The 27,795-nt window shown below is 34.7% G+C and overlaps 6 protein-coding genes across 21 annotated transcripts; 2 read left to right on the top strand and 4 right to left on the bottom strand.

The window, feature by feature from the left end:
• Nucleotides 1–4,117: 4,117 nt before the first annotated feature.
• Nucleotides 4,118–11,531, bottom strand: LOC116424466 (caspase-1). Its single transcript, XM_031970900.2, has 7 exons — nucleotides 11,311–11,531; nucleotides 8,583–8,677; nucleotides 8,218–8,462; nucleotides 7,781–7,959; nucleotides 7,422–7,457; nucleotides 7,089–7,227; nucleotides 4,118–6,746 (listed from the first exon to the last, which is right to left on the bottom strand). The coding sequence occupies exons 1-7, from the start codon at nucleotides 11,458–11,460 to the stop codon at nucleotides 6,490–6,492; spliced, it is 1,101 nt and encodes a 366-aa protein (XP_031826760.1). The 5' UTR covers nucleotides 11,461–11,531; the 3' UTR covers nucleotides 4,118–6,489.
• Nucleotides 11,532–12,303: 772 nt separating this feature from the next.
• On the top strand, nucleotides 12,304–16,662 carry LOC116424377 (heparan-alpha-glucosaminide N-acetyltransferase). 8 transcript variants are annotated; one of them, XM_076367670.1, is made up of 12 exons: nucleotides 12,531–12,864; nucleotides 13,314–13,520; nucleotides 13,641–13,887; nucleotides 13,957–14,087; nucleotides 14,234–14,340; nucleotides 14,416–14,671; nucleotides 14,737–14,844; nucleotides 14,984–15,236; nucleotides 15,310–15,607; nucleotides 15,678–15,802; nucleotides 15,954–16,137; nucleotides 16,201–16,662. In XM_076367670.1, the coding sequence occupies exons 3-12, from the start codon at nucleotides 13,756–13,758 to the stop codon at nucleotides 16,377–16,379; spliced, it is 1,773 nt and encodes a 590-aa protein (XP_076223785.1). In that variant the 5' UTR covers nucleotides 12,531–12,864; nucleotides 13,314–13,520; nucleotides 13,641–13,755; the 3' UTR covers nucleotides 16,380–16,662. The 8 variants fall into 8 exon arrangements, with proteins under 8 accessions (XP_076223787.1, XP_076223785.1, XP_076223784.1 ...); XM_076367669.1 differs by having other exon boundaries at nucleotides 12,531–12,968; XM_031970723.2 differs by lacking the exon at nucleotides 13,314–13,520 and having other exon boundaries at nucleotides 12,535–12,864; nucleotides 14,416–14,531; nucleotides 14,586–14,671; nucleotides 15,325–15,607.
• Nucleotides 16,429–18,713, bottom strand: LOC116424394 (DNA polymerase beta). The gene is made up of 7 exons (XM_076367674.1): nucleotides 18,474–18,713; nucleotides 18,037–18,236; nucleotides 17,792–17,952; nucleotides 17,413–17,707; nucleotides 17,077–17,269; nucleotides 16,748–16,881; nucleotides 16,429–16,601 (listed from the first exon to the last, which is right to left on the bottom strand). Exons 1-6 carry the CDS (start codon nucleotides 18,538–18,540, stop codon nucleotides 16,787–16,789), a joined length of 1,011 nt encoding a protein of 336 aa, XP_076223789.1. The 5' UTR covers nucleotides 18,541–18,713; the 3' UTR covers nucleotides 16,429–16,601; nucleotides 16,748–16,786.
• A 195-nt stretch (nucleotides 18,714–18,908) lies between these two features.
• Mppe (Metallophosphoesterase) lies at nucleotides 18,909–21,971 on the bottom strand. 5 transcript variants are annotated; one of them, XM_076367938.1, is made up of 9 exons: nucleotides 21,953–21,971; nucleotides 21,645–21,739; nucleotides 21,367–21,571; nucleotides 20,886–21,095; nucleotides 20,493–20,655; nucleotides 20,287–20,418; nucleotides 20,073–20,207; nucleotides 19,772–20,003; nucleotides 18,909–19,689 (listed from the first exon to the last, which is right to left on the bottom strand). In XM_076367938.1, exons 3-9 carry the CDS (start codon nucleotides 21,387–21,389, stop codon nucleotides 19,517–19,519), a joined length of 1,068 nt encoding a protein of 355 aa, XP_076224053.1. In that variant the 5' UTR covers nucleotides 21,390–21,571; nucleotides 21,645–21,739; nucleotides 21,953–21,971; the 3' UTR covers nucleotides 18,909–19,516. The 5 variants fall into 5 exon arrangements, with proteins under 5 accessions (XP_076224053.1, XP_031827182.1, XP_031827192.1 ...); XM_031971322.2 differs by lacking the exon at nucleotides 21,953–21,971 and having other exon boundaries at nucleotides 21,367–21,453; nucleotides 21,555–21,571; nucleotides 21,645–21,860; XM_031971332.2 differs by lacking the exons at nucleotides 21,367–21,571; nucleotides 21,953–21,971 and having other exon boundaries at nucleotides 21,645–21,859.
• A 361-nt stretch (nucleotides 21,972–22,332) lies between these two features.
• On the top strand, nucleotides 22,333–25,936 carry mof (males absent on the first). Of its 4 annotated transcripts, none has more exons than XM_031971427.2 (7): nucleotides 22,333–22,675; nucleotides 23,242–23,501; nucleotides 23,903–23,993; nucleotides 24,075–24,202; nucleotides 24,281–24,511; nucleotides 24,587–24,831; nucleotides 24,924–25,936. In XM_031971427.2, the coding sequence occupies exons 1-7, from the start codon at nucleotides 22,483–22,485 to the stop codon at nucleotides 25,141–25,143; spliced, it is 1,368 nt and encodes a 455-aa protein (XP_031827287.1). In that variant the 5' UTR covers nucleotides 22,333–22,482; the 3' UTR covers nucleotides 25,144–25,936. The 4 variants fall into 4 exon arrangements, with proteins under 4 accessions (XP_031827287.1, XP_076224051.1, XP_031827299.1 ...); XM_076367936.1 differs by having other exon boundaries at nucleotides 22,663–22,784; XM_031971439.2 differs by lacking the exon at nucleotides 22,333–22,675 and adding an exon at nucleotides 22,834–23,001.
• Nucleotides 25,636–27,698, bottom strand: Daao1 (D-amino acid oxidase 1). 2 transcript variants are annotated; one of them, XM_031971482.2, is made up of 7 exons: nucleotides 27,563–27,698; nucleotides 27,098–27,300; nucleotides 26,829–26,952; nucleotides 26,599–26,744; nucleotides 26,371–26,527; nucleotides 25,993–26,277; nucleotides 25,636–25,910 (listed from the first exon to the last, which is right to left on the bottom strand). In XM_031971482.2, exons 2-7 carry the CDS (start codon nucleotides 27,280–27,282, stop codon nucleotides 25,797–25,799), a joined length of 1,011 nt encoding a protein of 336 aa, XP_031827342.2. In that variant the 5' UTR covers nucleotides 27,283–27,300; nucleotides 27,563–27,698; the 3' UTR covers nucleotides 25,636–25,796. The 2 variants fall into 2 exon arrangements, with proteins under 2 accessions (XP_031827342.2, XP_031827333.2); XM_031971473.2 differs by having other exon boundaries at nucleotides 27,098–27,308; nucleotides 27,563–27,691.
• Between the last annotated feature and the right edge of the window lie 97 nt (nucleotides 27,699–27,795).

Genomic DNA, 27,795 nt, shown 5'->3' with positions numbered 1-27,795 from the left:
TGAATGATTAGAAGGGAAACGAATAAATACACTTAATTTCCTTGTAGGAACCGATAGCCGCCCACTTTAGGTATTCACCTCGGTCTACTCTGTATAAACTGGGAACACGAATGAGAACATTCGCTGGTAATAAATCATAACAAAGTTACGTTGCCAAATTGGTTTTGAATGTTCCATCGTCGCGCATCCAGGACTTTTTTAGTCTTAACATTTTTGCAATTCCTATATTTAGCTACGCGATTCTATATAGGGTCACGACCCACACTTTGAGAAGCCCTGTGCTACATTACGCTCTGGCCCCATTGCGTTCGACCGCAGAGATACGCGCCGGATAGTTCTTCTCCAACGATCCACGCAATTGTCTGCCGTTATTTAATAAAACGATCCGAGCAGAAATGCGAGGAAAGTGGGATGCTTTTAGAAGAAGTTTTACGATGGACGGAAATTTTGTTTAGGCGGAGGTGTCTCCGAGATTATGCGACCTGTGACTTTTCGAATGAACTTTGCAGTTTCGGTTGGCACAGGGTGCAGTTTGCTCTGAGATGAACTCGTTCACCTGCGATATATTGACCTTTGAAGATCGCCCGAGGTCATTCGCGATCATTTAAGTTCTCGGCTGTATATTCAGGAAATATTTTTATCTGATGTATCGTTGTGAAAATATTTTTATCTGCGCTCGATGAGTAAGACCGTGACACTTTACTCAGTGAACTGTACTGGCCATGTGACCGATAGCTGCTTCGACGGTACCAACGGAGAGTGAAAGTCTACTTAGATATTGGGTTGGATTTATCTTGCATCTGCACGGATGTGCTCGCATGAATCTATTTGCTCCAGCTACTTCAAAGCACGTATTCAGCCAGGACAGCTTTGACCTAACCCAGACCCGTTTTAATTTCCTAACAGCTGCTTAGATCGTTCCAGTGACAGTAGATAGCAGGTTTCAATGATTAATCCCGTTAGCCCTGATTCTCGTTTGATATCTTCACGTAGAAACCACTTTGTAGAAAACTACCCCTTGTAATCAACGTTTTATGGGACCATCCGATTCTGCTCATTATCGCCAATCAGCACGTTCGTCTATCTGAATCCATCAAACCATTTTCACGCCTCTCCAGAAACTCTGGTTGTGTCTTATTTACAGCTTCCATTGATCGTGTATTAAACATTCAATATCGTTAAAATAGTTTCACACACATCGTCTACATCTCTTTAAAAAATGCTAAACATCTCTAGCGAAAAACGTTCGACTGCAAAGGATTGAAACTATAGCAACTCTCTCCCTCTCTCTTTGAGCCTATTTCATCACTACATTCCAAATTAACCCTTTATCCTACAATATCGTGTCAGACTCGTGGTGAAGAATTCAAATAGAATTTAACAAATATAGATATCACTTTCTTCTTCCAAGTACGAATTAAATATTATTTTTCTAGTATGAATTGCAATGCTCCTCAGTAAACGTAGACATAGAATAGGTGCAGAATTTTCCTCTTTTTCTAATGAATTATGAATAATGAAATACCTCTGTTGATTGATTCAGTGTATTGATCTGTGTATTGTCCCCATTGATTTAGTGTATCGACCTCTTTTATTTACATCACCATAGAGACTCGAATATTACAGAATTATCGCTTAAAAATATAACTGAATCGGCAAAGGAAAAAGGAAGGTTTGACGAACTTTCTCAGATTGGCCATCCGGCCCACCGTACGACGGAGCGCGTAAGGTGTTGGTCGGGCGCAGGGAAAAATGCGATTTTTCGATGGACGTGTTTACAATGCCGATTTACGAGGAAATGGAAGAACCGTGACAACGGCAGCCTGCCCGTTGTCCCATCGGCCGCGAAACGTAACGGGAGCCGTGAGGATGATTAATGCATTGTAGATCGGACGCGTTGATATATTGTGACACGCTTTATTAGTCGCTCACGCGGCGATGGTCTCAGTCTCGGAACACATAAAGTGCGCGGACACGTTTGTCGATCGCGGGACCGCCGCTGCTCGGTTTAATGGAGCCGTTGCCGCGGACGCTCCTCTGGGACATTCAATTTTCTTGCGTCTCGATTCCGCGGGGGTGGAACGGCCGGACTCGGGGAATAGGCTGGATTTTCTAGAGCATCGCGGTATCTAACGCCGTTCCAGTTCGCGGCTGTCCAGACGCGAGGGAAGCCTGCTTCGCGTTGCCACGCGGGAAATATTGTTCTGGCAACTGCACGATAGGTTTGTGCTGCCTGGAAATAGAACGCGAAATAGGGGGTGTCTCTTGAAGACGATGCAATTCATTTTCTTTCGTAGATTTTTAGACAATTGTAGGTTTAATCTTGCAGCTGACGATAAACACTAAGATGCTAAATGTTCTTGAGTGAACTTCGAAATAATTGTAGCTGTGATTCTGTAGTTGAATTTCTCTTTCATGGTATATAAGGCGATAATTAAATCCTCTGGTTTCGATGGTGTTCTTAGCGATTAAGCTTGTAAGGACTTTGTTTTTAATATTAGTTCCTTCAGTAGGTTTTTGAAAGAATTATTCGCATGATCCGTTGATATTGATGATCAATGATTGATATTAGGATATTTAAGTTTCTTTAGTGTACTTTGAAATAATCATGATTCTATAGCAATATTTTTATTTGGTTTATAAGTCACTAGTTCAACCCTCTAACTTTGATGTTTTCTTAGCAACCAAGCTCGTGAGAATAACTGTTTTAATATTTTTAAGTATTTTTAATTAGACCAACTAAGAATCTTTCTTCCCTGACGCTTCGTATGCAAGAATCCTCCGAAACCTAGATCGGCGCTCGAGAAACGCTCCACTCCCGACGAAATTACCGCTCGTCAAAATTAAGGCAAGCGCGAGACGTCAAACGCCGCTGAAATCGCGTCAATTACGATACGTCTGCGGCAAACCAATTTTCATCGCCCACGCGACGGACAATTTGAATCTGATCGACAATGAAGGTCGGCCAGCTATTATGATTATAACCTTGCCGGAGACGGGACTTGAAGATATCCGGTCTGCTAAACAGATCAAACACACCCGTCAAAGCTTAACGAGTATTTGTATACCTACGAGGTCGTTTCATGTAATCTATTCATTAACGAATCGACCAACGTGCTGGCCAGTGGTAAATACACGAATAAACCGTGATATTCGCGAACCTGGCGAACCTTGCTAAATAAACGAACGAAATACCGCAACACAAAATATTACACCAGCGAAACATCATTCCTGACTACGGTTACTTCAATGAGAATGAATTCATCCATTTCATCAAGACTTATCTACGTAACGTCAACATAATTCACGTTGAGCATTGAAATTGTAATTTCATTAATCATTCATCCCTTAGAGACTGTTACAGCACTTATTAAACTACCGTGAACACCGAAACTACCGGGTAGGTCGAATTAACTCACTTCAGAATTTTTATAAATAATTTGTATAAATTATAATGGCGATATTGCGAAAGATATTAAATTAAATTTGTGTATTCGTACAGATACTAGAAGACGCTTCTAATCTCAAGAAACCTATTGTTCTAATTTGTATAGAAAATTGGAAATAAGTAAACCACATATTGTCGTACTGTCTTATCCGATATCACGTTACTCTTCTGATGTTAACAACGCTCTTCCGTCGATCTCCATTGAACGCGATCGCAGACAAATTTGATTTTTCGGCGGTACCACGCAGGAGTGTCCCCTTAACCGATGATCCGGTGGGATTCGCGTCGAGCCCGGTTCGACCTCGATTTTTTTCACGGCGAAAGGGGATACCTTCTTTTTTTCCTTTCTCTCTCTCTCCCCCGCTCTCCTTCTCTCTCCCTTCAACGCACTCTCGCTCTGAAAACCAGCCGGTAATTGGTGGCACGCCGGTATCGCTTGTTTAAAGTTAACGAGCGTTTTTCATTTCGAGGCGCAGACAGCGGTCCCGAGCGGAGAGCCAATTAAATACAGATGGGAGATCGAGCGGGAACGAGTGCTCGAGAGATCCGCAGAGGAAAATGTTGCAGCGGGATCAAATGATAGAACGGAAAAACGAAAAGGGAACGAGCCGACCGAGCACGAAGGCCGATCGCGCCGGTAGCTGGAGGGGGATGAAATTGTAGATCAAGATGAAGTGGCGGTGAGATTGAACGAAAGGACTCGCGGTCAGGAAGAGAAGAGAAAATTATTCGGTCGCGTTAAATAATTCCGGGACCGGGAACTTCCAGCTTGCAGTCTTGTTTTCTGTGTCCAAGACCGCTCCTCGAGGATATTCTTTGCAACCTGGATCCGTTTGTTGCATTCGATTCGGTGGAGGATTGAATGCATTTGACGGATACGGGGTGGTCCGTGAATTTTGATAGGGGGAGAGATTGCTGTAGATACTATATTGTAACTAGGGAAAGTTGTTATAGACGTTAGGTCGTAGGATGAAATGATAAAAGATGGAAAATATGGAACTTTGTAGTCTGGGTTTGTATTTTTCCATTTCATTCGGCGGAATGTTGAATATATTTATCGGATGCACGGAGTGGTCTGTGAATTTTGATGTAGAGGAAGGTTGCTGTAGATGCTAAGTTGTGGAACAAACTGGAAAAAGATGGAAAAGATAATACTTGAATTACTTAGTTCAATCGAATTAGTGAGAATTATGCTTGAAAAAGGAATCTTGAACATTCGATATTTTGCCTCTGCTTTGGTCGCCGTTGTCGCGAACGAGAAATGTTCTTTGCTTTGAAACTCCAGATTTCGGAATAATTCAGAGATTATTCTGGTTCGACTGGTTCTCGCAGTTTTCTTCGAATCATTTGACTCGTTGCATCCCTCAGAGAGCACCCTGTGCATCGTGAATATATTATTGAGTGAAAAGATAAGTTCGTTCACCTTTTCTTAGGATCTTTATTTAAATTTTATACGATCCTTGAGATATTCGCTTAACGACTCAGTCGTCTGAGTCTGCGGTCATGATATTGGGCGCAGCATGATGCGAATAATAAATGATATGCGGAGCGCAACGGATCGTCGTAACAAAAATAAAAACAACGAGGGTATAATGAAATCGCGTATAAATATATGTAATACTTTGCCAGTGAGCAAAGTGATGGGACGAACTTGATCGAATTGTATACATGTTATAATAACGATCCGCCTTATTAGAATATTGTTTCATAGTCAAACGATCTGTTCGTCGTACAATGTTCGATTGATTTTCGCGACGTCCCATTACTTTGTGCACCAGCGTAATTCGTGTTTACCCTACAAATACTAAATGAAAGACTAAGTAGCCGTTAGACTATCAATATTAAGTACAATTTTTGTTTGACTCCACGTTAAGTAAATTACTTAGAACTATTATCTTTAATGCTAGAATCTATTGAAGATGACGACGTTTCTTTTTGCACAAGTTTTATCTTATACATGAAATATACCCACTACCGATCCATTATATTATTTTTAAACTAGCAATGTTATTTACGTTCAAAATATTTCTGTTTTAATCCTCAATTTGAAACATTTAAAAAATTTGTGATTCTTTAAAATCCAGTCATTTTTAATTTGAACAAATTTTCGTTTTAATTCTTTTTTACATCACAAAACTTTTAACTCGATCTATTACTCTTTGGCACACCTAGCAGACAAAAAATTGTGCTTCCAGCCTAGGCTGACATTCGTATCGCAAATCGGAACGAATCTCAGCCACTGCTCGGATTTCGATTAACTTAACTAATAAGTCGAACATTGAAAACGACACGCGTGAATTATCCAGTTAAAGGCTTCGTGGGCCGAGGCAGAGAAAATTAAGTTATTAACGGACATTGAAACATCTATCACAGCGGGATGACCCATATGAGGAAAGATCGACACGGAGGATCGTTTACGCGAGCGATTTCCAAAATGAATCTTATCGTTCTGTCAACCCTTTGCCTTATACTAACGTGTCAAACTCGTCGGGAAGATTTCAAATGGAATTCTACGAGCACGAATATTAATAAATCCGTTTGAGTTCAAATTAAACATTACTCTTTTGTTGTCGATTGTTATAATGTAGGGCAAACATAGCTATAGAGTATGTCTAGCTATAAAGCTAACAGTAAAGCAGTTGTGTCGATCATAGTAGAGAAAGATATCATAGGTCAAAGGGTTAACTTGTTCAATGGAAAACTTGAAATTCTTCATTAGGTCATTTCAAGCAATTACTTGATACATTTCACGCGTCGTATAATAATGTTCGACAAGTATAAATTATTATACTGAATTAGAATAACTAAACGACTAATGATTACCTACTTAATTCATTCGTTCATTCAAATTCTTAAATGTATCATCGAAAGAGGAAGCAGACTCTAGATATTCTGTGTCTCCCGTATTTCGGTGGGATAATACATAAGTCATTTTGTATAAAAAGATACACGAACTTTGGTAACGTATTTCTTTGCCTATGTCTAAAAAATTACTATGTTCTAGTGTTGATTCATTGAACGTACTTACTGTCCATCGCGTTTTACGAATTTTTCTTAGTAAACCAAACGTCTCGCGTCAAGGTTGACGTTATGGATGGCATCTGTTTTTTCTGGTTTTTCTTCGGGTCTATGTGAATGGAATAATGCTCGTTAGCGACTATGCGTGCGGTTATCGTCAACATTTTGGCCAAATCGTACGTCTCCCAATACTCCTCGATCACGTCGCACAATTCTTGGATGTAGAAGGAGCCTTCTGTCTCGTTGCGCCACGAATAGAAATCTTGCGGAGAAAAAAGTACTGTAAGTATCATGAAAAGAGGTTTCAGTGCAGTCATTTCGTACAGGAAAAGACATCAAAAATGCGTAAATATCAAACTCAGCTCCTGTACAATAACAATCGTATCCCAAATTCGGAGAAGAAAATTTTGAAATAATTCTACGAATCTTTTTTATTACTTAATTGTCATTTTCTCTACTTCCTAAAATATCAGTATTATCGATATTCTAAAATATCAAAAGATATCAAATGGTCCGAAATGTCGATGAATTATGGTAACACGTGCAACGGAGAAAGAATTTGAAAGAATTGAGAAAAACCGGGAAATATACGACATTCATGAAAGGTTAACAAATGGTTCACCTTCAACGGTGCTGTGAGCGAGCAAGATGTCCGCGTGTGTGGGAATTTTGTAGGAAGCGGTGGTGGCGACCGAGTCCGTCTGCGAATTGCCGCTACTGAAAACCCCGATACCGCTGTCGTACTTCGTACCCCTGCATGCCTGCGAAAAACGACCACGTTCTATTGAAAATTTTGTAATATCGCATGCTCTGAAACTGATGACTCTCGGTTTTCTTATTAACTCTGTTTTCATTTAATACGTTAACATTTTCAAATTGAATCCCACTTAAAGTTACACCTTAGTTACTGAAAATTCCAAAAAATATTTTCTTTCGCTAAACTCGTGGCACTTACAGTATTTGGATATGACGAAATTTTTACCTCTGCACACTGGAACATATATGCATCATCCGTCCGCAAAGAATTCGAGCATTGAAAATACAAAGAAAAATGTTTATGAAACAATCGCTAGTGACATAGAGTAGTAACGTGCAATACGCGAAACAAAATGAAATAAACAAAAACAGAAATAAATAAAATGAGCAATAAGATTATAAAAATAAAATCTAAAGAAACGTATGGCGTTCCTTCTTTATAGCAAATGACCGGAACAAGGACTGTATATATATATATATATATGTCACTTGTAAATCCGGCAGCTCACAATAGATGCATTTCCTTGAAATAGACAGTAACAGCAACTTCCCACTTACTTGAATAAAGAAAAGCTTCGGTTTCCCGACCAGTGCATGGCAGTTGTCCCCGGTGAACTTCTCCCAGATGCTTTTCAGGGGGTAGGTGCAATCGTGCGCGTGCAATGAGTCGCCGTGGGATCCGTGTGTTAATATGAAGACGCAAAGGCAGTCTTCTTCTTCGTAATCGTCCTCGCTTACTGTAAACCGAAAACGTTTGCGCGTGTCAGCAATAAAATTCTGATTACCGAACCAAGAAGGCAAGCTTGATCATCACCGCAACATAGTTATAAATATTTACTTCTTTATACTTTAGAAGCGAAAGTGAAAGATCTTTGCAATCTAAATGAAATACAATGGTTCAATACATCGTTAACGAGAAAATAGGTTGGATAAGTGTAGAGTTTCGATAAAAATCGTAAAGGAAACTATTGAAGAATAATAATGAAAATATTTACGCTTTTTAATCGCTTGGTGGATCATACTGGAAGTGAAATTCCTATGCGGGATCACTTCGAAACCCAATATATCGCGGAAAACTCTTGTGATCGCGATGACGTCCATCTCGGACCCTTCGCGTTCGTAGCCTTGCATCTCGAATTTGTCATTGTTGAAAATCACGCATCTCCCCCGCTTCTTGTGGTTCATGTTGTAGTTCATGTCGTCTTTTCCTACCACCGACTTTACATAGACCGTCGGCTTCCTGCGTCGCAAATGAAATTCCGTTAATTCCGTTCGAACGTTCATTTAAACGATCGCAGTTTCGTTCCTCGATGATAGAACTCAATTTTTATATTAAGACCACATAAAGAGTTACTCTTACACTACGTAGTCAGCATCGTAGGACTGGTTGTTCTCCGAAAATGTCGGGATGGTGTCAATCTCATCTAGCTTCTGCAATTTCTTATTGTCTTGGGTCTGTATTAAAAAAATATGTGTTCGAAACTGTTCTTGTAGGATCGCGTAGTTTTAGGCTGATTTCTATCCTTATAGAACTACTTTTATAGCTTGATAACCTGTTAAAATAGTACAGTTCTGTTGAAGTTTAGAAACCTAAGAAATTCGAAGGTGAAATTCTGAATTAGCTGTCAAGCTATTATTTTCATCTATGATTCACTCTGATTCCAAATCGAAGACACAGTTTGCCTTATCGGATAGTATAAAAGGGACATGAGAAAAAACTCCAGGTGTAATCTGTCAAGGTATATTGATCATTGATGCACCTACTGAGAGCGTCATTTCCGGAAAAGTAAATCTTCGAGGAATCAATCGGAGATCGCCATTTATCTAGAGAGCGTGCCGGTTTATCGCGAAAGTATAATCAACAAGATAAGACCCTATCATCAGATAAACCTTCAATAAGCGATTGTTACTGAGATCAATAAAATTAAACAAATATTCCCTTACATTTCCCTTGCGTTTTTGCCATTGTTTCTTCTTCGAAACGTTAAACAATGGAAATTCGAATGGTTTGATCGACAATTTATTAATGTTGTTTGTACTTTTTCCTGTTTTCCCGCATATTCCAGTGACATAGATACATATTTATTGTTTCGATATCTCTCAAGGTTGCTCCCTTATCGCGCTAGCTTCTATTTGTATCATTACACCTTGTATCCTGTTTTTTCCCCTGTTTTTTCCTTCCATAGCTTGTCGACCGCAACTCGAACGATATCGCGAAGGAAAGCCCGATCTTTCTTGTAGAGATTGTAAAAAGACCGAACGTTAATAGACGAGACAGCTGATGGAGAGATAATCGAAGTTTCCAGACGCGACGTCGGAAAAATTAGATCACGAGGGCAAGAAAGACGTTCATGAGGCTTGCCTCTCTGTTTTGAAAGAAAATTATATACATTGAAATATTATGTCTATAGTGTTTCTTTTCTAGAAACGAGAACGTTGCAAAGATAAAAGATATTTTGTTTGTGCTCCCTTCCCGCGTGAAACTACATACGCGATGCGCCGACAAGATGGCGGCCACGCGACGATAGAATATTAGAAAGATAACTTTCTTCTTTTGTTCTAAAAATTATGAGATTAAAATTGAAAATAATACATGAGAATAGTTAGAAGTTAATTACGTACTAACAATTTATGAAAGTTACAGATGTCATATGAAAACAAATGACAGTTTACACAGATTTATAGATTATTCGTGAGAGCACGATTTTATCATTGTGCCAAATTCTTGTTCCTGTTCAACGTCTTAAATAACGATTAAGATAAGTAATGAACAACCGGAGGCGAAATAAGCGCATCATCTTTTTGATTTCGATTGGTGTCTTCAATGATAATATACTGATCCGTGTCAAGCAATAATAGGGATTTATTCCAGTCAGGGAAACGATGACGCATGAATCATTGGAAGTTGCAGTAAAAGTAAACAAATTCAGTCCCCCGAGGAAAACCTCAGCTTACTAAATACACAGAAATCGTTTCTTGGAAGCCATGAATCTTAGAAGATCGTTTAAAGGTTAGAAATAATATTGAAAACTCGAAATTTTTCTATTTTACTTTAACAGTCTAATACAACAATCAGTGAATAGTACAATTACCTGTAGATATTAAAAAACTTGTCAATGCTTCTCTGAAAATGGGTATTTGCATAAATAATTTCGTTCAAGAAATATTATATTTTTTCCGTTTGGCCCGATACGTTAAGACTTCCGTTTCATTTCGAAACACACAATATCTTGCGAATCCGATAACGAATTACGCAAGAAAAAAGTGTAAAAATAAATAAAGAATACGAAAATAGACGTAAAAATTGATGAAACAACGGATGAATGGAAAATACATTGAAGATAAAATGGCGAAAAGGATTTTTTTACTTTCAGTAAATCTTGACAACAATCCAAAACGCACTTGTTCTTCAGACAATTATTAATTATCAGCAACAATGGACAACAAACAATGCTCTATCTGTGATTATATGGTGTATGAATCATCGATCTATGCGTGAGATTATAAAACCGATAATAGTAATTTTGCTACTGAATCATGAAATTCCCATGAATCACTCTTGCACGTGACCTGATGACACCTTTTTACAGAGATTTTTAAGATTTACACTTATTGTCGCTTTATCTCGTGCCACGCTTTCAATATTGCATACGCTAGGGAAGCTAAATTGATTAGTATCTCATACCACTCAAAAATCTTTGAATTTGTCATCAAAAATTGACAGAAGATAACAACATCTTAGCGTTTTCATTATGGAATTCACCTTAAATCCGAAAATCCCAAGAAAGTGGAAGATCTTTGCAATCGAACAATCGAAAATCAAATCGTTGCAACTCATTTCGCTAGGAAATTTACTTCAAAACGAATGCAATATTTCGTTTACACTTGTTTCTCTCAAAATAACGGCCAAGTTAAACGAGTCTATGAATAATCAAGAAAAAGCCCTTCGAGACGTTTCTTTACCGAACTTTTGAAAGGGGAATCTGCTTAGAACATTCCATTCGTTCTAGGTTCCCTAAAGAGAAATTTCACCCAAAACAAGAAAAAACGAAGTCCGGAATGAAGATAAAATAATTAATAGAGATTACCTGTCCGTCCATGGTGCCCTCAGAGGGCTTATTTTCGTTAATGGTGCGTGAATGTTGAAGTCGCCGATCAGATTTGTTGAACAATGTGTTAGAAAGGTATACAATCGTATTCCGCGTAAATGAGAGCACACAAAGTAAAAGTACGAACATTTCTTCTGTATCAAATGGTGGCTGATTTAGGTCTGTGACCACACGTGCAGTTTCAATTGGATATAGAACTCGTCGTGGTCTTATCAGTCATTGTCGTGGCATTCGATGTTTATCAGACAGCGATGTCCAGCGATCGCCGACGATGGGAAACTTCTTTACCCAATGATCGAGCCAAAAATTACAATGTTCAATCGACAGGTGAACACTGATCGACAACGAAACAGAATCGGTATTCGATTTTTTTTTATTTAAAAATTTCATAAAAGATTTATTGCAATAATGTGTATACATGCATATACGTAAAGTTTAGCAAAGGACAATAAATATGAAAACTGAACAACTATGTTATATTATTTAAACATAGTAAAACGAAATGGTTTCTTTTTATATCTATTCAAATTACAACTTTTTAAAAAAGCAGAAATGTGGAGCTTTGATATTAAGATTGAGTATTAGAATTGCTACATGTAACAGTTATTTACTAATTTTAGTCGTTGAACATAATACGAGCTACATTGCCATAAAGTGGCGTCAGTTATGTTCATATATACATAGATAAGTATTTTGACCTAGCAACTGTCAATTGTCACAAAAAGGAATCCAGCAAGGGTCATTTTGAACATTCAGGTAAGTCAGCATCACTTTTTTCTCTGTGTTAATTTTTTATTAAATTTATATAATTTAAAAAATTTTTAACTATTTTTTGTAATACAATATTGCAGTTAACATCAACGACTTGTGGATTAAAATTATCAGTATTTATTGCTCAAGTTGCTCATTAACACTCTAAAATCCGTAATTTGAAAGATTTATGCTGAAATTTCGGAAACAATAATTAAAAAAATTTATTGACGAAGGATAATTCAGTTTCAAAAATCGAATAATTCGATACTTCGTCGATATGACAGAGGAGCACGTGATTAACGTGTGTCAGCAAATTAACGAAGAAGATACGGGTATTTTTGAAATTTATTTCTTTTATTTCATTTAAACGATTGTCAATAATAAATTCAATTGTTTACGCATTATGTACTGTATACTAGAGAAAGAAGAAACCGAATAGTTGACAGTAATTCGACTGATACACGTAGTAGATTCGTTGTTCAGATATGTACATTTCAAAGAGCACTCGGTTTTATTTCAACTCTTTACAATATTCTGTTATTACATTAAAATAAACTAGAAATATGTTAAAAATTATAACAAATCAAATGAACAAGTCTCCTGCGGTGTGCATCGCTAAATATATCTCTGTGACGTCATAAAGCATTTTCACGCTTTCATTCGTACCGTTCCTCATCACAGATTCTGCGTCTCGATGCAAGATCCTAAGTTTACAAAAAGCGCAACACCTTACATTATTATTGGTCCGACACGCAAAATTAAGCGGACAACAAGACTAAGGTTAATATTTCAATCATCCCGTAAATCACACGTATCTGTGAACATTCGACGAAAGCATTGTATACGTAGAATGATCGTTGACAAATTCATGTGCCAACTGTTTGGTAAATATATACAAGGATTTGAATCCGTATTTTCACCAATACTATTCGAAGTAGGGGGAATACCGTTACTCCTCTTTTTCCTGTATGCGATATATTAAACAATAATGTAACACTCGATAAGAGTCATCTTTTTGTTTCCTTTGCGATTCAATTACGCCATTCACCGAACAACGCACATTATGTCGGTTGCCTCGGAATAAATTAGATGACGCCGCTCATTAATTATTATTTGGGTTTAAAACAAAGTGCGTCATTCGTATCTGTGTTTCCCCGCTTGGTTTTCGGCAGTTCAGTGTATCGCAATCGATTCGCCTCGTTGACAATTTCATTGTACCCGGTAATCAGGTGAATGACATTGACATCTCGAATGACCACAGACAACGTTTCGTTATTTGACCGTTCCATGGAAATGTTTTGTTGATGACAATAAAAAAAAAAAGGAGAAAGTGTTTTGGACCGATTACGCTTCTATCTTTTGATAGGAATTTAATGTGTACACTGTCGTTTATAAAGTTAGGTGTTCCTGGTCTGTTTCTTCGTTGCCTGGACTAAGTATATTAATTTTTATATTATTGAAATTGATAGCATATTTTTAGAATAAGTATAAAGTTTTTCTGTATGGAAATTGTTGAATACCTCTTCTAACTCAATATATTTTGCATTCTGTTTCAGAAATGTTTTCATCTAATGCTTCATGGATCAAGTGAAGCAGATACTTATGAAAGTATTATTTGATGTACAAATATAAGTAGTAGATATAAGTTTTATATACTTGAAATTCATCAAGATGACAAGTGAAAAACTCAACCCATGTGTTGATACTAATCAGACGCTTGGAATAGATCAAGCTTGCTTCAGTATTCTAAATTTATATGATAAAGTAGTTAATTTTTATTCTGTAGCACATGAAGCTTATTGGGTATGCATTCATATTTTCTCAGAAGATTTATATTCTTTCAGTTGTATATATATTCAAAATTATTTATAGGGTATCGGTACACTACAAGCTACATTACAACCATTAACCAACAGGAGTTTGGTAATAAATACAAAACACCCATTGCATATATATTATGGAGTCGATGTACCTAAAAAAGAAGTTGAATATCAATATTGCCAGTTAGTATCATTTTATTAGATATCACTTTAATATATAAAATGTTTTTGTACATGTTACATTTGAATAACTATAACAACTTTTGAAAACACTTTTATTATTTTACATTTAGTGATATAAGTTATTTATTAATAATATCGTGTTTCAGTGAAACATACAATTTCAAAGAACATGGTAGTTATGGATGGAATATATCAGAAGCAAATTTATGTTCTCATATTTATGTCATACGTGAACCATCAGAAAATTATCTTCGTAAGTTATATATTGTAATACTGTAACAGAGTGCAGATTAATGAATGCTGATCTACAATTTAATTAATTTTCCAGCAATTGTTGCAGCACTTATGATATACATTTTATTTGCAATTCTCTGGGGAGTGTCAGATGTTATTATACGATTGATAAGAGGAAAACTGTCACCTGATAATATACATGACATAAGTGTAAGTAGTTTAATTAATTATCATAATGTGTTTATTTACTCAACTGTATTTCAGGATTTGGATAGGCTTCAAGATACAGAAAGCGTAACACAACCAGTGATTAGGACAACTAGAATATATTCAGTGGATACATTTAGAGGGTAATTCTTGTACAAATCTTATATGTGTTTTCCATTCAATTATAATGTTAAGCATACTTTTGCAGTATTGCTATACTATTGATGATATTTGTCAATAATGGTGGGGGCCAATACGTCTGGTTTAATCATAGCGCTTGGTATGGACTTACAATAGCAGACTTAGTACTTCCTTGGTAAGTTACTTGCAAACAATGATAAAAAAAACTATTAAATCATAAAAACCGATTAATATGTCAGCTGTCCATTATTTTGATACTGTTAGCTATATATTATATTTAATATCTTATACTTAACACATCAATAAATTTGTAGGTTTGCATGGATCATGGGTCTGACTATAACGATATCAAAGCGTGCAGAACTTCGTGTTACGACTTCACGTATAAAAATAACTTTACGTTGTCTTCAGCGATCCTTAATATTAATACTTCTTGGATTAATGTTAAACTCCATACACAGTAAATCCTTAAATGATCTTCGTTTTCCTGGTGTCCTTCAGTTACTGGCTATATCATACTTTGTATGTGCCACACTGGAAACAATCTTCATGAAACCTCATACACAGGTTTATATACGATTATTTTTGTCTTGCACAATTCTTACATATATACGAGATATATATACAAAAAACTTATTAGGATTCCTTACTCCAGTTTGGTCAATTTGCATCGTATCGTGATATATTAGACAGTTGGCCGCAGTGGCTGATTATGATAGGCATTTTGACCGCTCACACTTTAATTACTTTCCTTTTGCCTATACCAAACTGTCGAAGAGGTTACTTGGGACCCGGAGGACCATTGGATCATCGTGGGGACTACATAAACTGTACTGCAGGTGCGGCTGGCTATATAGACAGATTGATATTTGGAAGTCATATGTATAATAAGACGAAAGATTCTGTCTATGGTACTATTTTACCATATGATCCTGAAGGTACGCTTCTCAAATTCTATTTTAAATATAAAGATATTTCTGAATGTTAATCATTACAATTTAATTTCAGGACTAATGAATACCATATCAGCTATATTAATTGTCTACTTGGGTGTTCATGCTGGCAAAATTCTGTTACTTTATTATCAATGGAATTCCAGAGTGATTAGATGGTTACTATGGGCAGCCTTTACAGTAAGCAACTTTTCGTTAACTTCAAATGATAAAATATGAAGAAATAAATAAAATCTAGTTCTTTTTGCGTAAACACTATGTTAAAAAATTAGACTTTGAGATATCGGTTTTGAATTCATTTATGAAACTAGAATACTTAAATACATTTCAGGGTATTGTTGCTGGACTTTTGTGCAACTTCCAAACTCAAGAAGGAGTCATTCCAGTTAGTAAAAAAATGATGACATTATCGTTTGTTCTAACTTGTTCTAGTTTAGCTTTCTTATTATATGCGATTCTATATTTTGTTATTGATTACCGCCAATTATGGAGTGGAGCTCCTTTTATATATTCTGGTAAGCATATCCATTTAAAAAAAGGATGTGATTATAAATCAATCTACATGATTTATATTACAGGAACAAACCCCATTTTCCTTTATGTGGGTCATATATTAACAAAAAACTTGTTCCCATGGGCATGGCATATTGCTCATCCCACGCACGCAATGCTTTTAGCTGTTAACTTATGGACAACAACATTATGGGGAATAATTGGCTACTTACTTTATCGAAAAAATATCATCATAACTGTATGAGAAGTATACAATGTATCAATATGGTATTACACATTTATGACTGCCTACGTCTCGTAATATGAGCGCTATTTTTATTACTTTTACATACTCACATTTGTGTAACAATCAAAGACCAGTGTTTTTAACCAAAAGGTTGAAAAGTGCGCAAAGAAAAGAAACCATTGTATAGGACGGATCTTAACATTAATTAACCAAAAATAAATTAGCAAGTAATGATTTTATCTGAAATAATTATTTAAAATGTTATATTTTATTTTTATAAATACAATATAAATATCTTCAATTTGTGTTTAATGACTGTATAACTGTTCATTAAATAGTACTACATTTCCTTAATGAAGAAAATAATAGATAAATTATTAACATACTCATAGAAATATCAATTCAGCATGGACAGATCGTTTCACTTAAATATCCCGATCTTTTGGTTCTTTGTACGGTAACTCCAAAATTCGAAAGATGTCTTCTTCGGATGTTATTTCTTCTGCCTCTCCTGGTACTCCTACAATAAAAGCAACGTATGTGCATGTACACAGCAATTTTCTCAAAAAAACTGTTCATAATGATAACGAATAGTGTTTTTATATATTTGATGTAGATCATTGAAGATACTGTTAGGATTACATCTTGAAAGCTAAGAAAGTAATGTACACCTTCATTTATATTAAACAGTTCTTTTAATATTGATTTATCTTACCTTCAGGAGTAAGACGTCGCAATGTATATTCGTTTAAAGTATATTTTTTTTCCAAAGCATGAGCTCTCATATTTTTATTGAAAAGATCACTTCCAGTGAAATAAAGTACAGCACAATAATACTGATCATATGGTGCTAGCCTAATGTCAAGTCTTCTACATAACATGTGATCATTTGGAACTTGACAGACACCCTATAAAAAAATGATTTCAACATTCAATTACATTATAATTAATTTTCATATTATGAAAAATTACTACTGTTTTATATGTATTTTGAGGAAAGTAATTTTAATTTCGTTTACAAATGGAATTACTTTACAAATATTTAACGTACCATAAATTTAGTTGGTCCAAGGGATATTGTATCAACAATAAAATTTTTCTTCTGTAAACATTCAACAACATTCTTCAAGAGTGAAACTTTTTTTTTTGAGTCCTTATCTTTGGAAGTATATGTTGGATGTGTTAATAAAACATCAATATCTCCACTTTCAGCTTTACCACGTCTGTAACTTCCACAGACTGTTAGAATATACCCCTTGTCCAGTTTCATGATAGCATCTTTCATAATTTTTTCACTCTGCTGTATCTCTTCTCTAGGAATTCTTTCCTCGAAGTCTTTAAAGTATCTGAAAAAATAAATAATCGTAAAAATAATAAATATAATTTTATACATATTCTCTTTTTTTTTGTTTCTTTTACTTTCATCTTACTTCAGACCAATTTTTTGATGATGATTCAGTTTATCTTGATGTTTCTTTAAATCATCTATGGTTTTGATACCAGAATCTACTAATTCTTTTGCTTTCGCAGGCCCAATACCAGATATTCTTGTTAACAAATTAATTGCAACATTGCTTTCATCTTTATTAATCTAAAGAAATATGAAACTTAGGAATTCATGTGACAATGCGTTATTGTCTACTTTGTTACTGAATAAATGAATTAATGTATATACATCTTCTAGTTTCCGTAGCTTCCCTGTATTAAGGAATTCATCTATTTTTTTTGCAATCTTTTCACCAATTCCTGGCAGCTTTCTTGCTGCTTTACCACTCTCCACTCTTTGAGGTAAGGCACTTAAAGTACTAGATGCTTTGCGGTATGCATTATACTTGTAAATATTTTTGCTGACATTTCGTTCATAATTTGCCAACTCTAGAATTATGTTTAAAGATCAAAGCTTTCAAAAATAAAAGATATTGGAGTACAAAAGAATTAGAAATTGAAAATGCTAGTAAAACGAATTTAGATATCTATCATATATTATGGTAACATAAAATAAATGTGATGACGAAAATAATATTAAAATCCAATACGTCTTAGGAAACTATCCAATTACAATGATTATGAAATTTGTAATGATGATACATAAAATATGTAACGACAACTTACCCATTAAAAAGTCACACAAATCTTGATTTGGATTCCCTGCATTGTCACTCGCTTTTCGTTTTCCCATTGTGCGTAATATAATTGTACAATATTTTTGTAATTTTAGATGCAGTTTATTGATCTTTACTAGTTAATTTACCTCAAACAATGCAAATACGTTTTCACCAGCCAGATACTCCGTAACTTTATGTCACATAAAGATCATCAAAACGTAATAGTTGCCGATTGGTCGGTTAGTAACTACGTTCTCTTTCAAAATTTCTGGCGCAATTCTTCTCTATTGATTATCTGTGTAATTCACCCAATATAGCTGTTACTAGAGAAATGATGTTTTTACTTGATTTTTTTCCAACATTTTAAATTCCAACATTTACAGGTAGTTTAATAATAAATAGAGACTAGAGTGATTATGAGGAAGAAACTGAAATACAATAATTAAGTCAAATTTCAACGTTTTATATTTATTTCAGACAAACAGATATATACAGTTTTACACGCAAATATAAATTATCTCTTCTAAAATGAAGTCTTGTTCAACAATTTGTTATTGTACATTAATTTATGGTGATAATCTCTTTCAATTTACTTTTTATGAAAGGAAACAATCGTTTCCTCTTCTTGTTCATTTCATAAGTACTGCACATACCACTTTAAAAAACATGATAAATAAAAAAGATGACCTTATAAGGATTCTATCTCATCTTTATACGTTTCATGCTATATATTTTGCACACACTAATGATAAATAAGTTTGGCATCGTTTCTTTTTTTATGAACTAATCCCTAATGAGATTTAAAATTCGCATACGAATAAAATGAATCTTTGAAAATTAAAAATTACCGTTAACGTTTGTATATGTAATTTAGGAACATTTTCTAAGAACCTAGCCACGTTTGATATTAATTTCTCGATACTCATTTTGAAACTTGACATAGATGGTAGCAGAATCACACTTATTGGACGGATCTTTGTACCTCAGTTCTAATGTCAAGTTATCATTGATATTAAAGATTTGAATTATATGCTATAAGTACGTATTGCATTAAATTGAAGACATACGAGTATAACCTGCATGATTTTTTAAACAGTAAATAGATATACAAATAAAAATGCTGAACACTAAAATGAACGCTCCAACATAAATGTAAATCCATAATTGTGGAAATCTCCCTGGTAACCATAAAATAGTGAATTCTACCGTTTTCTCTTGAGTATCTGAAAATGAAGAGATACTATTAATTTAGGAAATGTATAGAAATAAGTTCAACACGCTAATATAAATACATTATTTCTTTACCAATATAAGCTAAGCCATATCCTGTATGAGGTGTGCCCATTCTGTATGAACAGGTTGGTATTTCCACTTCATGAATGTCCCCTACATCCATTCGTAATTGATACAAAGGTGTTTCATAAGGAGGTAAAATCCAAATTTCACTCAATTGATCTGTTGCTGTGTCTAAACTGATATGCATTGCTTTATGTTCGTGCGCAGTAAAAATAACTTGAGGGGATAATTCTTTCAATACCTATTAATAGAAAATAATTATTACTAAAAATTATAAATGGGGCTGTAATTTTATGAATATCTCACATACATTTTGCACAAAAGTACCAGGCATGAATAGTAAAGGCATATGGCTGAGTACTACATTTGTTGTATTTCTTTCTGCATAATCATTAAGAAAGGCATCTTTCGGAGCTTCTGGCATCGTATGAGTTAATCTATTTACCTAGGATGGAAGGTAAACGTTCTTCAAGTTTACTAATGCAAGTTAAAGTATTTCATAAAAATTCTTTCCGTTTCCTTACCTTGAAAAATGTCACTGACTTATAGACTAAAGTGTCAGGCTGAGTATATGCAAAACTGAATCTGTTATTAATATTAAATGATACTGAATCTTCTTCTCCTCCAATATCATTATCACCAGGCAGATAAATTTTCTAAAAAGTAAAGTATACTTAAGTATAGCATAATAAAAACATTAATTAAAGATTCATAATAATTATAGTTCTACCATTATATGATCTGGTGTGTCAAATATAGAATCTAATCTTTTCTTATACTCTTTAAATTTTTCTGCACTGGCAATATGACCTTCATCCATGAGATCACCCAGAAATGCAACAACATGTGGCTGAGAATGATCCAAGGCTCTTGAAAATGTTTTTTTCAAGTACCTGGAAATAAGATACTGTGGAACAAAACCGAGGTGAATTTTTAAATTTTGTTGAAAGAATTAAAGCTTTTATCAACAAATTTATTAAGTCACTTCATGTGTCTTTCTGGCATTTCATGGAAATGAATCTATATTTTAAGTGAGTTTATTGATACCTAATGAGGTAATCATTAAAATCATCAAAGACTCATGAAATGCCCTATTAATTAACAAATTAATTACTATGCATACCTATCACTATCCCATTGTGCTACAGAAGCACCAAAATAATTTTCTGATTTATCACCCAGTATCTGGGGATCGGCAACAAGTAGTACTTTTACGCATTCTGAACACTCTCGCATAGACCACTTAAACTTTTGTATATCATAGACTAGAAACTCGTTATAAACTACAGTAGCCAATACAATAAGACCAACAACGACCGCTCTGTTCTTCAATCTACACAATAAAATTTATCAATAATAACAAAACAATAACGGTTGCATAGATGAAATCAGAATTATCAAAATTAAAGTACCAAAAATTATTCAAATATACAAAAATGTGAATTTTGACTTGTTCAAACTAACGTTATATGAATATAATAGTACTATGTTCACACATAATAATAAAAAAAAAACTATTCTATCATTAGTATTATTTATAATAGAAATAGAAACTATATACAACAGTAGTTGTACATGTTATGATGATAATTAATTAAGTTCACCTGTTTCGTCGTAACATAGTCATTACACTTAATGTCGTCCAACAGCATTAATAACATTAACGTCGAAATAGATCAGTGTATCATTTGCTGCATTGTTTGAAACATAAGGAACCTTTGTCATGATCTCGTTTTTCCATGATATATGATGATCTAATTAGCTAAAGGTTACATGATTATAAGAAACGCACCTCCTAAACTGCCATATCTGTAAGATGTTAAGACGACTCAAAGAAACGATACGTTAAAGAGATGACACATAGAATTCAAGTTTTACCTACTTCTGTTCAAAAAAGCGAAAGAGTTACACAGTGATTTCATTCGAATCATGCTTGGTTCGAAAAGAAGACGACATTCGTGAAACGCCGCAAATTCACTGTAGATGGAAGCATATAATATGTGAAATAACTTTTTAAGTAAACACAAATGAGATTTGAAAGATAGGTGGTTAAAATACTGTTATAAATAAGGAATCTACAACGAAAATTGAAACTACAATGTTCATAAACAAATATAACCATAAATATAGAAAGAATATATCAATTACGTATTTGTAACTTTTTTATATGCGACAACTTAAATATCTTACCTATAAATATATATATATATAACAGTTATTTCGGAAAATATTCACGTTTCATTAGTTATAATAATGAAAGTAATCTTTTTCAGCAAAATAAATTCAATATCGCATTTTAAATATTCGCGCTTTCAAATATTTTCGCGTGCAATGTCTTCTTCGTTTTTTACCCAATGACTCATAGAAACTAATGGGGCACGCTTCTACAGAAAGTCGCAATATCGATTTAAAGTAATGTTTCAAAATGACCCAATTTGAAAATACGCATATCAACGGTTCCAATAAGGATTTGGTAAAAGTATTTTGTAGCCTAAAAAGGGAAGGAGCTCGTCACGTCCGGTAAGCGTGCTTTCACGATCTAGTTACTTTTATGTGTATATACGTTATACGTATATATGCGTGTACAATATAATATACGCCGTGGAGAATTTCATGGCCGTATCGGTCGCGTTGCATCAGCGAGTGCAATGTTCATCTATTTTCGGGCATTTCGCAGTGGCGAATATCGTCCTACCGATTAGTGATTTTTAGTCGGTAAAATGGCCGAGCCGGAGCAGAGAAATAAAGAAAACTGTACTGGAGGAACGAAGGAAACGATGGTGAAGCAAGAAAAGCGTGAGAACACGTTGACGAATGGCGGGAAGGGATCGGGCGATGACGCGGACAGCCTCGAGGAAATGCCTCTTGATATAGGCGAACACTACCTCGTTCGCAGATCCGACGATTCTTGGCGTAAATATATTATTATCATGTGGTATTAATGGTCTTAATTACAAATATGCTCGGAATCGTACGGAGTTATCATGAATTATTTAGCCGGATTTTCGCGACTCGTGCCTGTGTTTGTATTACCGGCTTTACACCGATAAACTGGATTTGTTTTCAAAACATTGTGATGTCATTCGCCGTTCGACCCAGTATCGCTTCAGAAATTAACCACTGTTAACGAAGATTCTTTAGCTATATTTACACGTTCATTATTATTATTATTTTTTATCACATTGTTCAATCGTAAGATTTGTTGGATGTCACATGGAAAATCGAGGACACGGAAATGTGTAATACGTGAAACTTAATTTCTGTTCAGTGTTTTATAGCATACGAATAACCGAAAAAGAATAATGAAATGGTTATGTGTTAAATTGTTTCAAATTGTTCATGATAATTTTCCATTCATTTTATCATGCACTAATTTTGTGGGTGTTCTTAAATTGCAATGAAAATTTTTAACAACGAATAATTGTGTTATTGTAGTAAGGAAATAAAATTAATGATATTTTTTTTTTATTGTTTTTCAGATCCTGCAGAGATAATACAAACCCGTTATAACGAAAGTGAAAGCCATTACGAATATTATGTACATTATGAAGGACACAACAGAAGGTTGGACGAATGGGTGCCGAGAGACAGAATCATGTCCAGCAGATTTGACATGAGTGATAGAAGCTGGAAGAGTGGAGACAGGAATTCTAGTACTGATTTATTAGCAGATTCTTCGGACCGTAAAATTACAAGAAACCAGAAAAGGAGGCATGATGAAATTAATCATATTCAGAAGGTATTTAATTCTTTATTATAAAAATATTTCCATGATTTATCTGAAATTTAAATTTATATGATTTTTCACTCAAACTACAATACAAGTTAATATCTTTTTATGTTAATACATAGACCACTTAAAACCTAATGGTTGTGTAATATGAAATGTTGGCTTTTCCGTGTTCATAAATGTTTGTACTCTTGTTGTTGTTATTCCTTTGCTTTTTATATAACCTCTTAAACAGTTTCATTGTTGGTGTAATTCAAACTTGGAAATAATGCTTTAGAAATTGCTCAAAATATAAATAAGGCATTTGGGGACTATACTGCGAATGAAAGAATAGTGCAGCATTGATTTGCAAAATTTCGTTTTTGTGGTGATTCTATTTTTAGGATTTTTAACATTCTTGTAAATTACAGACATATGCAGAAATGGATCCCACAACAGCAGCTTTAGAGAAAGAACATGAAGCTATAACAAAAGTCAAATACATTGATAAAATTCAAATTGGTAAGGATTAATCAACTTTCTTTCTGTGGTTAAGCTTCACACGTGAAAAGGGTCTTATTATTTTCAAAAGTTTACTTCTAGGAAAGTATGAGATAGACACTTGGTACTTCAGTCCATATCCAGAAGAATATGGTAAACAGCCTAAGTTGTGGATTTGTGAGTACTGTTTGAAGTATATGCGTTTGGAAAAAACTTACAGGTATCATATGGTAAGTGATAATTTATACTTTACAAACCATGTAGTATTTCCTTGAGATTATTGTATTCATAATTACAATTTATTTTAGAGTGAATGTACTCACAGGCAACCAGTTGGAAAAGAAATATATCGGAAAGGTACATTGAGCATTTGGGAGGTTGATGGCAGAGAGCATAAAATTTATTGTCAAAACCTGTGCTTGCTCGCCAAGTTATTTTTAGATCATAAGACTCTTTATTTTGATGTAGAACCGTTCCTTTTTTACATTCTTTGCGAAGTTGATAAACACGGGGCACATTTAGTTGGTTACTTTTCAAAGGTACACTTGTCTATTTACTATTACAATTGTATTTCATTTTCACTTCACACTTTACTATCTTTAGTTAATTTTTAGGAAAAAGAATCACCTGATGGGAACAATGTCGCTTGCATTCTTACTTTGCCACCGTTTCAAAGGCAAGGATACGGAAAACTCCTAATAGCTTTCAGCTATGAGTTGAGTAGATTAGAACAGACAGTTGGCAGCCCTGAAAAACCATTGAGCGACTTGGGAAAGTTATCATATAGAAGTTATTGGAGCTGGATTCTCTTGGAAATCCTTAGAGATTTTCGTGGTACTCTCAGTATCAAAGATTTAAGGTAATACTTTACAATTGATTAAAATGTTATAAAATATCAGAATACAATAGGAGACGTTAAAACTAAGCAATTTTTATCGATATATTTTATAGCCAGATGACGAGCATTTCACAGACAGATATCATATCAACACTGCAGAGCATGAATATGGTGAAATACTGGAAAGGGCAACACGTGATTTGCGTAACGCCAAAGTTAGTCGAGGAACACATTAAAAGTAGTCAGTATAAGAGACCACGGTTGACGGTGGACAGCAGCGCTCTCAGATGGGGCGCGCCACCTAGAAAGAACGTAAAACCTGGCAAGAAATAGCGGAAAGTAGATGGAAATTCGGTGGTCTTTACCGCTATGAGATTCACGATTTAAACACGTTTAACAAACACCCGACTCACAGCTGCACACGATAGTTTGGAAAGATGTTTCGGAGTTTGTTAAACATCTTCTAGATGGATTACAGTTTTCGCTAAACGCGAATTATACGTGCGAACCTTGGTGTCTACTTGGAAAGATAACACCTTGTGACCACGTTGGAAGTGTAGAAACGGCGAATAACATTTCAAGAGTCCTCTTATAGTTCTGCTTTTTCTTTTAGCAGCATGTTATGAGAGAACACCAAGAGGACACCGTGAAATACCATGTATTTGACTAATAACGAAAGGAATTACCTTCAGTCATATTTCAGAGAAATACAGATGTATTACACCTGAGAATTAACATCAATGATACCACGCAGTATTAGACCATATTAACGATTTTCTTGTGTAAATTCGTTAATAATAAACCACATATATTCACAATCACTGATTTCTTGCCCAAGTATGTATGATCTTTATTACGATTCTATGAACAATCAGTTCTATATTGAACGAAACATACTTATTTGGATCACTGGAGTATTTTATAATAATACAAAACTGAAATGTCTCGCAAGAATGTTGCAAACCGTGTCAAACCCTGGTTTATGGTTACAATTTTGCCACAGAAGACTTGTGCATTTCCTTTGCCAGTTGTACAGCATACTTAGCAGTGCCAGGAGCAGTGCATACTCCATATCCACCATGTCCATAATTGTGTACCACCTATAATAAAAATTTATTAATGACAATGCAATTTTATAACGAATTTAATAAGAACTTAAAAGAATTTAAAATTCTGACTAACGTTCGCTTTGGAGAGTCCATTTGTAATGTGCTCAGCTTCTACTCTGACGTTGTTCTCCCTATGCGGTCTCAAACCAACTTCCTCGCGTAAGACATTAGCATTTTTAAGGGCTGGAATTAATTTATTGCACCGTTCACGAATGGCCATTGACTCGTAAGAACATAGTTTCGTGTTCTCAGAATCAAAACTTCTGGAACCACCAAGAGTAACCACGCCGTTAAAGCCTGGTATAATGTAGGTGTCCAGTTCACCGTAAAAAAATGTTTTCATCCACGGTGCCTTTACCTAAGGAGATTGTCAAACGTTACACGTTGTTATTTCTGTATCTTTTTAAGCTCACAAGTTATTTGTTACAGCCAATTAATACGATGATCGTACTTTAATGACTTGGCCGCGTATAGAAACAAGTCGTCTATCATTACACAGTGATCTTGCACCAAAACCTGTACAGTTTATAATCAAATCCCAATCGGGAATAAGTTCTGTCAGAGAATCGAGTTTCTTTGTAATCAATTTAGTTCCACTTTCTTGTAATCTGAAACAGTTAAAATATGTAATTTTTATGTTAAAATCTAATGATAACTAACAAAAAAAAAAATGTATTACTTTGTACGAGCCCATGGTAGATATAGTTTGCAGTCAGTAAGGAGGGTCGTGAAAAACGATCCATACTTCCAACTACCTCCGACTAATTGAAATTCTTCTTCTGAGGCTTTTCTGTATGTTGGTACCAAGCTTTCCAACCATTGGCTCTATTTTCCCGAAAAAATTAACATATTGTTTTTGGTACATGTAGTTTCATGCAATTCCACAGAATTATAAATATTATAATTTACTTTGACGGTTTCCGGGGAAGAATTGGCAAACATATAACCGGAAATGCTAGTTACTCCAGCAAGCGAGGCCTCATGCGACTTCCGGATGTTATCATAATATTCGTACGAGTTTATAATCCATTCCCTGAAAGATTATAATTTGTTAATCGATTTCTTAAATAAAATGTAAATATTTAATAATTCTGTAGCATTTAATGAATACACTTTTGTTATGTACATTGAAAAAAGATAATATAATTTGATATTAAGAAAAATTTTCGTTATATTACTTCGTGATTCGTTCGGTAGGTCCAGAGTAGGATGATCCAACTCTGAATATTCCTGCGGCCACATGGCTAACCGTACAATTGAAATCGGACGCAAAAACTGCAATTTCAGCATTACGTAACTCGCGTTGTAACTGCAAAGCTGTTGTTAAGCCAACCACTCCACCTCCAACTATGGCTATCTTCATCTTCAGCTTTCGGAGAGCCTATAAATCTTTGGTACATGTTTATTTCGACCACATATAGTTATAACAGAATTTTATTTAAATCTCTGTTTCAACATGCTTGGAATAACTGATACGAGTATTTAATTGGAAATTATTTCATTTAAAACAAAAGAAAAAATTGAAGCTTGTTATATTCTCATTGATCAAGTAACAAAATTTTCATTATACCAATTAGAACTGGAAAAATAAAATTTTAAACAGGAAGTGTCAACGAAAGTTCAATAAAAATTTTCTTAGTTACCGAGTGCGGTACTTTAAAGTAAAAATCTGTTGAACCGTATGCTTTAACTGCTAATTATCAAAACACAAAGGCACTCAGTTCACGTATTCGACCATCTTACATCTTATGACTGCTTATCTTTTGTTGTGAGAGCAAGTTATTATATACATACATATATATGTATAGAAACATGTCGATACCCTATCACAGTATACGTGTACGAGCTTCGAAATAAAAAGATCATGATTATTAAA

This window comes from Nomia melanderi, chromosome 5 (assembly GCF_051020985.1).
Source record: "Nomia melanderi isolate GNS246 chromosome 5, iyNomMela1, whole genome shotgun sequence".
Classification (NCBI taxonomy): domain Eukaryota; kingdom Metazoa; phylum Arthropoda; class Insecta; order Hymenoptera; family Halictidae; genus Nomia; species Nomia melanderi.
Note: the sequence above shows the minus strand (reverse complement) of the source record. Positions and strands in the feature narration are given on the sequence as shown.